Source organism: Microcebus murinus, chromosome 2, assembly GCF_040939455.1.
Source record: "Microcebus murinus isolate Inina chromosome 2, M.murinus_Inina_mat1.0, whole genome shotgun sequence".
Taxonomy (NCBI): domain Eukaryota; kingdom Metazoa; phylum Chordata; class Mammalia; order Primates; family Cheirogaleidae; genus Microcebus; species Microcebus murinus.
This window is the reverse complement of record NC_134105.1, coordinates 89,179,824-89,192,926: the sequence shown is the minus strand read 5'-3', so window position 1 is coordinate 89,192,926 and position 13,103 is coordinate 89,179,824. Positions and strand designations below refer to the sequence as shown.

Here is a 13,103-nt window from a genome sequence, read left to right as displayed (position 1 = left end):
ACTTCACCAACACCCAGCGTGGGCTTTTAACCTTGTTCTATCTCGTCCTTTAGCCCCTTGTCTTTCCCGTTTCAAGCCTGTGGACCCCTTCCCAGGCGTCCTGTGTCTCTTCTCCGTGCCTGCCCCGCCGCCTAGATCAGACCCTGCCTCACCCGCTGGGTTACTGTAAAACTTTCTGGCCCCTAGTCGGCCGAAGCGGAGTCCAAAGGTTAAAAATCACCGAGACAAATGCCAGGTAAGGAACCGAGGCACTGTGCCCAGCGGCAGACCTCTGTCTCGCGTGGGAAATAATCCGCGCCGCCTGTTCGCGCAGGGCAGCCGGCGCAGACCAGCCGGCTTGGCGCAGCGCGCCCGCACCACGCCTCGCTCGGGTCAGGTGGCGGAAGCGCAGCGATGTCTTCCGGCAAAGAACGCGGACGTCGCGCCGCGACAAATGATCCTTCGGAGGCGCCGTTCCGGTCCCCGCCCTGCTCGCGTCACGTGACCGCGGCCTGTGGGGAAGGACGCTCCGAGCGGCTGGGGTCTGGGCCGAAGTGGATGGCCGGCGGGATGGAGGCGACCTTGGAGCAGCACTTGGAAGACACGTGAGTAGTGCGGGCATCCTCGGTCTGTCCTAAGGTCGCGGCAGGTGGACTTGAGCTGGACAAACGGCGCGACCCCTGGGCCACGGTTTGAGGAGGTGAACCCTGCCCAGGGGCCGTGGGCCGGAGCGGGTGGCCCGGAATTATTACAAAATCCTGTCTGGCTCCGCACATTCCCTTTCGGGCGATCTCCGGGTTCCAACCTCGGAGGCCAAAACCGCCCGTCATGTAGTTGAAATCGTCGGTCGGTCACGGCTGCTCTTCAGGTGTTTTAGGAAGCGGGTTAACACTGGGGAAGGGTGCACCAGGTGTGCAAAGTCGAGCCGTACAGCGTATAAACAAACATTTCTTTCTGTGTGTAACCTATCAGTTACTTGGTGCTTAAGGAGATACAAATCATCCTTTAAAATTTTCAAATGAGTAATATGTAAAATTCAGAATTGGAAAGGTAAAAAAGCAAGACACCTCCCTCCCCTTCAATGTCCCGCAGCTTCCTACTTCTTCTCCGAGAGGCAACTTAAGTCATTTAGAATTGTCAAGTTGTTTTAAATTAATTAGTGTATGAAAACGTGCGTTTTTAACAAGCATCAAACATCCTAGATATTGCAATGCTTGTGGCCCTCCAAAGCCCAACAGTACCTGACAACATTTTTTCTCTCTTCAGAGGGAAACCAGTTTAATATTTGATTATAACTGAATTTTTCTCTGGGGGGGGGGATAATGAAAAGGGTTGAGAAACACTATTTAAAGCATTTAATGCCTGGTAGATAGAAAGCCTATATGTGTTATATTTATTTAAATCCATTTTCTCACATCATCTTTATCATCTCTCCTGGGTTCCTGGAATTAGAATGAAGAATCCGTCCATTGTTGGAGTCCTCTGCACAGATTCACAAGGACTTAACCTGGGCTGTAAGTGTCTCTCATACCAACTCTTTGGTGTATTGTGCAGCATCTGATGTTGAGTAAGAGCCTAGTGTGCTATTATTCTTCAGCTTTTATTTCCTGTTACCTTGCCATTTTCTGGGTACTTTTGTGAGAGTGGACATTATCTCTAAGTAACAAGATAAGAAAATTGAAACTTTTCAGTTGTTACTTATGAAGATAGAAATGTTCCTTGCAGTTCTAGCACTAAATAGTTGTCTCTATTAAATATTTGAATAATTTTCACAAGAATCCTGCAAGGTGCATGGTGTGCCATTTTTCAATCCGACTACATTTATCCATGAGTGAGTAAGCAGTAAAACGGGTTTCAGAGTTGGACATACCTGGGTCCAAACCCCTGCTCTTTCATTTGCTAGTATTGTGAACTTGGACCAAAAAGAATCTTTCTGAGTTTCATTTTCTTCACTGAGTTGTTCTTTAAGACTTCTTGCTCCTAATGCAGGAATTTTTAAAGCTGTGAATTTTTGCTGAAGGGTAATTGAAAGAGGTAATCTGTGTAACTCCATTATGTTTAACATGCAAATCAGTCATTTGGGGGGAAAAGGCAAGTTTTTTCAGCGTTTCACTAATGGAAAGACTGAAATTCAAGCGTTGAAATCTAAAACTAAATGTGTTCTTTCAAGGCCCAAAAGACTGTACCGTGTCTGGCCAGTTAATGTTTTATATAACAAAAGTTAATCGTAGGCTCCACTATGGTGGCATGTCTTTTACCTGACTTAGTTCCAGGCACAATTAAGCTTGTGTTGCCTTTATATACAGAAGCATATTGTAAAGTAAATTTTTTGTACCAACAATTTAGTTATTATATAACAGATTAACACAAGCATTAATAAAAAGCCAATTCTGTTGACATTTGAAAACAGCCAGCTAGCTTATTCTAGCAGAAAGAATTGCTCACAGAATATTCACCTAGGCTGCCAAGGTGATCTTACAGCTAAACTCCTAAGTAAAGATTTTTAAATGCTTAGAGGTTGAGCTCAGTAAAAGAAAATCAGATTTACCATGAGATTTACCATTAATTTCAACAAGTCACTGTCCTTATTGACTACTTTCTGACAATCTCACCTCTGAATTTCTTACTGATTTCAGTAAGATTCCTATAAAATGAATTTATGACTTTTAGATTGACTTGAATTACAGGTTCCTGATATGCTTGAGAGGATATTTAGAGATGGTGATGGGAATGACTTAGAAAATGGAATGCCAGTTATGGCCCTATTGATTTAAGAACTGTTGTTTGGCTTTCTTGCTAATATAACCAGCTAAGTATAAGGGGAAAATTGTTTCATGTCAGCACCTAACCTAAGAGACCATGAACTGAACTTTTTTGTGAATAATTCAGTGAGAGATACTAGTTTAGCTCTATACTCATTTTTTGACAATCAGATAACATGATACCATCTCTCACTGTCAGGCCGTGGGACCCTGTCGGATGAACATGCTGGAGTGATATCTGTTCTAGCCCAGCAAGCAGCTAAGCTAACCTCTGACCCCACTGATATTCCCGTGGTATGCCTGGAATCAGATAATGGGTGAGTAGATTTCAGCAGATCCCTTCTTTTCCTTTATGCTCAGAAAAATCTCTGGTAAACCTGACTGGAGTCTGCCCTGTATTCATCAGTGATTCTTACTCAGAGTACTTTGGGGAAGGTTCTTCATCCTTTGGACCACAGGAGCAGATATAATCTCTAATGTCCTTTCAGGCCACAATGATATTTAAACAAATAATAAAAGTTGTCATGAACTATCAGCCTACCAAGAAAAAGTAATAAATAACACAAAAGAAAACTAATCAGAGAATGAAAATTACTTCTAAAGTGATAGAAATACTAAAGATATTCCAAGTGAGGGTCTTCAGAATAATATTAAGTAAAAAGAATAGAAAACTATGCACAGGGCCGGGCATGGTGGCTCACGCCTGTAATCTTAGCACTCTGGAAGGCTGAGGCGGGAAGATCGCTGTTTGAAACCAGCCTAAGCAAGAGCAAGACCCCATCTCTATTAAAAATAGAAAAAAATTAATTGGCTAACTAAAAATATATAGAAAAAAAAATTAGCCAGGCATGGTGGCACATGCCTGTAGTCCCAGCTACTTGGGAGGCTGAGGCAATAGGATTGCTTGAGCCTGTGAGTTTGAGGTTGCTGTGAGCTAGGCCTGACGCCACGGCACTCAAGCGAGGGTAGAGTGAGGCTCTGTCTCAAAAAAAAAAAAAAAAAACCAAAACTATGCACAGTATGATCACAGTTTTATAAAAAGAAAAAACATACATATGGTCATGCATTGCTTAAGGATGGGGATATATTTTGAGAAATGCATCATGAGGCAGTTTTGGCATTGTGCAAACATCATAGAGTGTACTTACACAAACCTAGGTTGTATAGCCTACTACATACATAGACTATGTGGTATAGCCTATTGCTCCTAGGCTACAAACCTGTACAGCAGATTACTGTACTAAAAACTCTAACACAATGGTAAATATTTGTATATCTAAACATAGAAAAGGTATAGTAAAAATTCGGTATAAAAGTTTTTTTAAAAGGTACTTCTGAATAGGGCACTTAGCACGAATGGAGCTTGCAGGCCTGGTAGTTGATCCCCGTGAGTCAATGAGTGAGTGGTGAGTGTATGTGAAGGCCTAGGATGTTACTGTACACCACTGTAGACTTTATAAACACTGTACACTTAAGTTACACTAAATTTATTTTAAAATGTTTTCTTCAATAAGCTTTTACTATAACTTACTCTATGCACTTTTTAATTTTTTAACTTTTTTACTCTTTTGTAATAACACCTTTTGTAAAATACATTGTACAGCTGTACAAAAAAATTCTTTATATCCTTATTTAAGCTTTTTTCTATTTTTGTTTTTCTTTTTAAACTTTTTTGTTAAAAACTAAGACACAAACACACATTAGCCCAGGCCTACCCAAGGTCAAAATCATTAATATTACTGTCTTCAACCTCTGTATCCTGTCTCACTGATAGGTCTTCAGGGACATGGAGCTGTCATTTATAACAGTGCCTTCTGCTAGAACACCGTCTGAAGGACCTGCCTGAAGTTTATAATAAGTAGGAGTACATTCTCAATGATAAAAAGTATAGTAAATACATAAACCAGTAGCACTCATTTATCATCAAGTATTATGTACTACATATAATTCTATATGCTATGCTTTTGTACAATTGGCAGTGCAGGTTTGTTTACACCAGCATCACGACAGACACAAGTATTGTGTTGCAGTATGATATGATGGCTCCAAAGTCACTGGGTGATAGGAATTTTTCAGCTCCATTGTAATCTTATGGTTGACCATCATATATGTGGTCCATCTTTGGCCAAAACATTGTTATATGTTACATGACTATATAGTATATGTGCAAATACAAAACGAATCAGGAAAATATTAACAGTAGTTGTATGTACTAGGATTCATCTCATTTTTATATTTTTCTACATTTCCCAAATGTTTTGTTATGCACATATATTGCTTTTATACATATAAAAAAATGATACCGTTGTTTCAATTGTGTCCTAGACCAAATGACATTTTTAATCTTACACCACAGTCCCACTTGTAATGTTTCACTGAATATTTTCTTCTTTGCCTTTCAGGAACATTATGATCCAGAAGCATGATGGCATCACAGTGGCAGTGCACAAAATGGCCTCTTGACATATCAATTCTCTAACAGCCTTTCATAGGGACTTTGATCCTACCTATGTTAATTATCCTATAGAGCTACTAAAGTTCCAACAGTTAGGCTACTCATTTAATGGACATTGGGAACTTTTCTATTTATTTTAGAATAAGTTGCTTCTTAGCACTCTATGGACTGACCTATCAAAATATAAGTAAGAAAGGATCATATTTTGAAGCAGCAGGTCCAGGTCACTTTGTATATAGAATTTTATTATGTCCAATAAATCTGTCTGGAAGAAAACTTTGATCTTTTCTGGATTTTTAAAATTCTTACCAAATGTTCATTTTTTTTCAATTATCAAGTTATAATTTTTTTCAAAAAGTTCTTTGGCTCTGGCTTATCTTTCAGAAGCTTCCCGAAATGCCTATATTCTCTCAGAAGTGTCCATGGATATTTAAATCAAGCATACTCCTACCTCATGGTAACAGTGTAATAGCCAATATCATTAAGTACTTAACAGTTAATCCTTGAACCACATGGGGATTAGGGTGCCAACCCCTCTGCCCCCTGCACAGTTGAAAATCCATGTATAACTTTTGACTCCTCAAAAACTTAACTACTAATCGCTTACTGCTGACAGGAAGCTTTACCGATAACATAAATATTCATTCAGCACACATCTTGTATGTCACGTGTATTATATACTGTATTCTTACAGTAAAGTAAGCTAGAGAAGAAATATTAAGAAAGTCATAAGAAAGAGAAAATATATTTATTCATTAAGTGGAAGTGAATCATAAAGGTCTTCATCTTCATCATCTTCATATCAAGAAGGCTGACAGGAGGGGTTGTCTCGCTGTCTCGTGGGTGGCAGAGGTGGAAGAAAATCCCAAGTGTAAATAGATAGGGACCAGCAGAGTCACCATTTGGACTCAGGACTCCAACCCAGACCACCAAGGAAATGGTTATGTTTGGCCAGAACAACTTACCATTTGAATGTATAGGTCAACATTCTCTTCAACATTTATATTTCTCAACAACAGAATTGTATATAAGCAGGCACACAAGACCTCAATTTGTTGAATTTGTAATTGCTCTTTTTAACAACATTTGACAGTATAAAAAATCTCCAGAATATTATTTATCAAAAAATATTAAGCATATAAGTATAAGGTGCTATGTGAGGATAGCAAAGATTTTTGAATAAGACATGGTTCAAGCCCTTGAGCTTCTACTTTAATAGAAGGGATATGTATGTATGTCTTCACTGAATTTACCAATAGTGATAGTTACATATATTAGTTGTATTGTCTTTCTTCCCTAGTATACACATTTTGAGGATAGGGGCTTTGTCTTATTTATAGATTTATTGCAAGCACCTATGACATAGTACTTCCTAGTACACAGTAGTTACCATAATTGCTTAATAGACGAGTATATTACTAATACAAGAGTTTTGTAGTTGGCCTGGGCCTCGAAAGATAAAATGATGCTTTTTTTTTTTTTTTTTTTGAGAGAGAGAGTCTCGCTTTGTTGCCCAGGCCAGAGTGAGTGACGTGGCATCAGCTTAGTTCACAGCAACCTCAAAGTCCTGGGCTCAAGCGATCCAACTGCCTTAGCCTCCCGATTAGCTTGGACTACAGGCATGCACCACCATGCCTGGCTAATTTTTTCTATATATTACAAAATGATGCTTGAAATAAGAGTAATAAGGAGTTTACAGGCAAAGGAAATGGCAATGACAAAGACAGGATAAACTAAAATGAATATGTAACAGCAAATGCTTTAGTCTATGAAGCAGGAGGTGAAAAAGATGGAAGGCAGTGGCCTTACTCTATTAGCAGAATGGGTTTTGGAGCAGCAGACAGTAAAGGTGGAACTTTGAGACTAGTCTGTAGACAAAGCTAATTTTTTTAAGAAGGAAAACCTCTTGCTCATCCACACATATTTCCCAGTTGAAACTTCCCTTTACAAATTAATAAAGGGGTGCCAGGCAAGAACGGTGGTAACGGTCTAAGGTACAGACATAGCTAAGCATAATAATAACCAGCCACTGTCCCCTAGCTTGCTTGCTTATAATTGCTACTCAGGAGTCACACAGCTGATGGTCATAAAGATTCTTAACTTTCCCTATCAATAACATCACCCTTGTGAAACTTAAGACTAGTTTTTGAGATATCTTCCAGGCCCTGCATTCTGGTGGAATGGCTGACCCACCCAGATCAGTGGCCCATACCAAGGAACTGACTCTACGAGTACTGTGACCCCCACCCAAGAACCGGCTCCGAGCAAAGAAGACAACTTCTGCACCTCTATGGTTCCACCCTGAACCCAGCCAATGAACAGACCCAATTGCCTAGCCTTTTGCCCACCAAACTATCCCTTTCTCACAAATTTTTGGGGAGATGGATTTAATAAATTCCTCACATGGTGCCTGTAATATTAAACTTTCTCTGCTGTAAATCCTGCTATCTTACTCTAGCAGTGGGCAGTGAACCTGGTTGGGCTATAACAATTCCTAGCCCAAAGTAATAAAAGCCCAACTTTTAGGGAATTTTTGCTACGTGCTAGAACAATCTAAGCAATTTACATGCACTTAGTTCATTTAATCCTCAATCTTAAAAAGTATTATCACCATTTTAGAGAAGAAATAGGTTCAGCAAGATAATTAGCTTAAGATCAAATATGAGAGACAAAAAGGAAACTGGCAGAAAGAGACCAAAGGAGAATGAAGATGATTGAATTGTCTAATCTAGGCAACCGGAAAAATGAGGTGCCTTAGAAAAAAGCAGTCAATTCAAACAGAGGAAAGAATTACAGAGAAAAGATGACTGGATTTTAATTTAGATATTTTAAATTTGAATTTCTGCATCCTGGTGGTAATCCTCAATAACAGAAATGTGTTGAGTGCTCATTATGTACCAGGCATAGTGCTAAACCTTCCTTCAGGAGACTCCCATTGCATTTAGAATAAAATTCGAAGTTCTTACCATAGCCTTCCAAGCCCTGAATGATTCAGCCCCTGCCCACCTCTTGGGCCACATCTCATGCCACCTGCTGTTTAATATATAAGCTCTCTGTCTAGCATGTCTGGCACATAGGAGGCAACTGTTTATATGATGAAATGAATAAATTAACATACTTTCTCATTTGTTCTTCGTAACATTCTTTTAGATAGGATATAGTGTACCTAATTTATTGATGAAATGTACAACTTGTGCTAGAAAGAGATCCAGGCTGGACATGGCTGCTTTTTCAGTTTGTACAGAACTAAAGCTGAAGTATGATTGTATGAGGGTTTCCCAAGACCACTCCTGTGATGGTTAATTGTATGTGTCAACTTGACACACAAAATATCTTAGGCCATGGGGTGCCCAGATATGTGGTTAAACCTTATTTCTGGGTGTTTCTGTGATGGTGTTTCTAGATGAGATCAACATTTGAACTGGTAGACTGAATGAAGAAAATAGCCCTCCCAATATGGGTGGGCCTCATGGAACCCATTAAAGGCCCGAATAGAATAAAAGGCTAAGAAAGAATTCCTTCTCTCTGCCCAACTATCTTTGAGTCTTCTGCCTTTGGACTCAGACTCAGAATGGAACTTTTACCATTGGCTCGCCTGGTTTTCAGGCCCTCTGACTCTAACTAAAACTTCCACCACCAGCTCTTCTGGTTTTCAGGCCTTTGTACTCAGACTGGAACTACATCATTGACTCTCCTGGGTTTCCAGCTCGCTGACTGCAGATCTTGGGCTTCTTAGTCTCCATAATCATGTGTGCCGATACCTCACAGTGTGAACTAAACATCCTAAGCCCCCTGCTGACTGAACAGATCCCCTCTTGGCCAAGGGACCCCAAAGATATCTTAAAATTGAGTCTGCCCTCCAAAAAAAACACTGAGTTCCCAGCCATGATGGGATGGGAGGTCACACATGCCTCATTATACCTCCTCCCTCACTGACAGCCATCAGGCTTTCTTCCCTAAGAGCTAAACAAAGACCTATCTTGTGACCCACTTCTCCCTTTCTGTGGTTTCGGCACTGCAACTGAACAGCATTTTTTCCTGAAAGAGACCACGAACCATGGAGTGGCTCTAACCAGTCTACAGAGCATGCACAGTAAGGGTTTTCATGTCCACTGCTTCACCTTTTGAAACTGCTTCACCGAGGGCCAAAAACTCCACCCTCAGATCATGGTATCGCTGTGGTTTTCTGAACATGGACCCCATGAAGGAGCATGAAGATAAATTGTGTACATGCTTGTTTTTACCTTCATATTCATGATTCCTCCTATAATTTGTTAAATATATATATTTAGCCACCCTACTCAGCATAAATTCCTATTCCTATTGTTCCTCCCTCAAAGTACATGTTTTTGGCTTCTGCTCAAGGCTATGCTGCCCAGCCTGTCAGAACGGCCACCCTGCAGGCTGCAACGCTTTATAAGAAATAAAGCTCTACTTTCCAAATTTATGAACCTTATCATTTCTTCAGTCGACAACAGTAAATCAATCTCATCATCTCCCCTCTGTTTCTTGCTCTAGAGAATATCCTATTCTTTCTCTGAAGAACACACACTAACACAACCTCTCAAGTTTGATGATTCATTAAGAGGACTCAGGACTGAGCATTTAGAAAGAATACAAGTAGAATCAGCCAAGGAAAAAGGAGGATGGGGCAAAGACCAGACGAAACCAGGCACAAGCTTCTAAAAATTCACTTATTAGTAGAACCACACAGGATACACTTCACTCCTCTAGCACATGTGAAATGTTGCCAACCAGCGAAGCTCATTAGAGATTCAGTGCCCGATGGGGCTGGTCATACAAGTGTCCTCTGCCTGGGACATTTCAAAATTCCACATTCCCAAAAAGGAGAGCAAGTGTTTATCATAAACCATATCGTATGCACAGTTTAGGCACAGTGATCCGTTCCTACAATTTAGGGAACGGTGGGAACGCTCCTAAAATCTAAGGTCTCAGTTGCCAGCCAGAGGCCAACCAGGTAAGCAGGACTTTCAAAGAATAGGAGTCTCAGGAAAGCTGTGTTAACTCTTCTGCAAGAGGACAGGTAAAAATTCAGCTAAACATAAAATCTTAGTTCTAGATGGTAGTGCTGTATTAAACTAAGTCCCTAAGTGTTAAAAATTATCGATGGGCTATATTTGACAGTGGAATGAGGGTAATAGCAGTAACTGAGGAAATCATGCTGCATTTTTACTGAATAGCTTTAGGGCCAGAGTTAGAAGATTAGAGGTTGAGGAAATTATTTATGTTTAAAAACCTATAAGCTTTATTAAGTTAATTGGGTACAGATGTCAAAATGTTAACTAATATCCCAAAGGTGGCTTAAGAATTTTTTGTTTTTGTTATTAGGCCCCATCTGATTACAAAGAATTATTTTTAATACACTAAGTAACAATCATAGGCCTAATATGCAGTCTCCTTGCACATGTTCATTAATCCTCACAACAACCTTGCAAAATAATATTAGCCACATTTTTAAAAAATTTTTTACAGCTTTATTTTGGACAGTTTAAGAACCAATAACATACCTCTGTAATGATAACGGAAAGAAAACAAGCTTTCCTTTTAAGAAACCGAGGAACACAAAATAAGACTATTTCATTGTACATAATCACCACGAGATTAGGCACTCTGACAGGGTTAGACAAGATTCTTGGTGTGAGGTGAGGCACAGGCACTTTCATTTGTAAAGTGCTGCTGATTCTAATTTTGAAGGTAGGTATTACAGAAGTCTTTAACTTACTTGTCACTTTATTTCTGGCCCCAACACAGCAGCCTATGTTTCTCCCTGGTCTTTGTATACACATTGAAAGTAACTTAAATGCATTCCAAGGGGGCCATACTTCATATCTAAATGTTGAAATGAGAACTCAAAAGTAGGCAGAATATATGAATACATATTCATACCTCTGCTAAAAATAGGCAAAAAAAAAAAAAACCCAACACCAAAAACCCTTCATATAGATACTTTTATAAAAATACAGATATTAAACTGTAGTCTTTTATATACCACTTCTGAAAAGTATTTAAATTAGTTGCATAAATAAATGCCACTATCTTATTCTGTAATTATTACTTGTAATCAGCCTTTCAAGTATTTAGACAGTTCTGGAAGGCCTTACCCAGATGACATACAGTGGTAGTAGAAATATTAAATATGTAACACACAAAGCCTAAAACTTGACATTGGTCACCAAAACAAAAATTAATTCCTAAATCCAAGCAATCAAAAGATGATTATTTTTTATAGAAAAATCTGTAAAAAAATAATTTTTCAAACAGCTTTACTTTCATAGAGAAAACTTTCTACAGAGGTTAAGATTTTAATATTTTAAATTGTACCATCATTAAATAAGGTGGGACACCATATGAATTTCATTGCACTGGAAGAAATGCAAAGCATTTTTTAATATAAAGTATACAGAGCATTCTAGTCAACTACAGCTGTGTTACAGCTATGTGTTCTTTTGGATTTGGTCCAAAGAAACCTGAGTCTGTTTCCAGAGAGAATGAAAAATGTTATAGACACCTGATCAGTTAACTCCTCACTGAAGGATGCACCAAAATGGCATTCCTTGTAGATCCCACTGAATCCAGTTTCCCAACACTGATACTTTCTTTTTTCCCTTACCCCATACCCCAGTTCACTTTGGATTCCAGGTTCAGTTCTTGAATCATACACATCCAGATTTTCTTCATAAACATACACATCCCATGGTCAGATGAACTACCCATTTTAGGCAGAAAGGTAAACAAAATGTAGTGCATCCACAAAAAATGGAATATTACTTAGTAATACAAAAAACCCAGATTATTTATATGTGCATGAATTCACACAGCATGGATGAATCTTAAAATAATAATGCTAAGTGAAACAACTCAAACACAAAAGAGTACATATTACTATAATTATACTTCTATAAAGTACTGACAGATGCAATGGACTTGAGGAACATTTTGAGGGTGATGATAACCTTCTGTATTTTGATTGAGGAGGTGGTTTTACAAGTATATACAATTGTCAAAAGTCATCAAATGGTTCGCTTTAGTGGGTATAACCTAGTGTATATAAATTACATCACAGTAAAATTGATTAAATAAAAAAATGCATACTGTAAAACCCAAAAGGTTGAGAAAACATATCATTAAGAATATAAATGGGGCCTGGTGCGGTGGTTCACGCCTGTAATCCTAGCACTCTGGTAGGCCAAGGTGGGAGGATTGCTCAAGGTCAGGAGTTTGAAACTAGCCTGAGCAAGAGCAAGATTCCGTCTCTACTAAAAATAGAAAGAAATTAATTGGCCAACTAAAAACATATAGAAAAAATTAGCCAGGCATGGTGGCCCATGCCTGTAATCCCACCTACTCAGGAGGCTGACACAGAAGGATCGCCTGAGCCCAGGAGTTTGAGGTTGCTGTAAGCTAGGCTGATGCCAGGGCACTCTAGCCTGGGCAACAAAGTGATACTCTGTTTCAAAAAAAAAAAAAAAAAAACAACCCAATAATAATAATATTAGCCAATATTTTACAGTTTTGGAAAGAGAGAGGGCAAATTTCCCAGAGTCTCCAGGCTTAAAAATGGCAAAATTGAGATTCTAACAAAATCTGTATTTCCCACTACATCTAGAAGCTTCCTGTTAATGCACCTGTATGAAAGATATGTTTGAAGGATTCATCTCTGAGGACTCTGCAGCCCTCTTAGCCCTATGAATAACTCACTGCCCTGTCACATTTCAAATCCAATCCAGGCCTTAGCATCAGAGTTGTCTATCAATATACAGCCTAGCCTCATTTCATCCTGTGTTTAGAATCAGATAGCTTTGCTCTAAAAGAGCAACAAGCATGCCACCAAAAAAATTTAAAAATCTATTCTATAGATGTTTACTACAAGTTTTCTGGAGTTTGTT

General features: G+C 39.1%; 1 protein-coding gene across 1 annotated transcript; it reads left to right on the top strand.

Annotated features, from left to right (window-relative positions):
- Nucleotides 1-378: 378 nt before the first annotated feature.
- LAMTOR5 (late endosomal/lysosomal adaptor, MAPK and MTOR activator 5) lies at nucleotides 379-5,472 on the top strand. Its single transcript, XM_012751616.2, has 4 exons — nucleotides 379-584; nucleotides 1,432-1,493; nucleotides 2,941-3,058; nucleotides 5,144-5,472. The coding sequence occupies exons 1-4, from the start codon at nucleotides 394-396 to the stop codon at nucleotides 5,202-5,204; spliced, it is 432 nt and encodes a 143-aa protein (XP_012607070.2). The 5' UTR covers nucleotides 379-393; the 3' UTR covers nucleotides 5,205-5,472.
- Nucleotides 5,473-13,103: the final 7,631 nt, after the last annotated feature.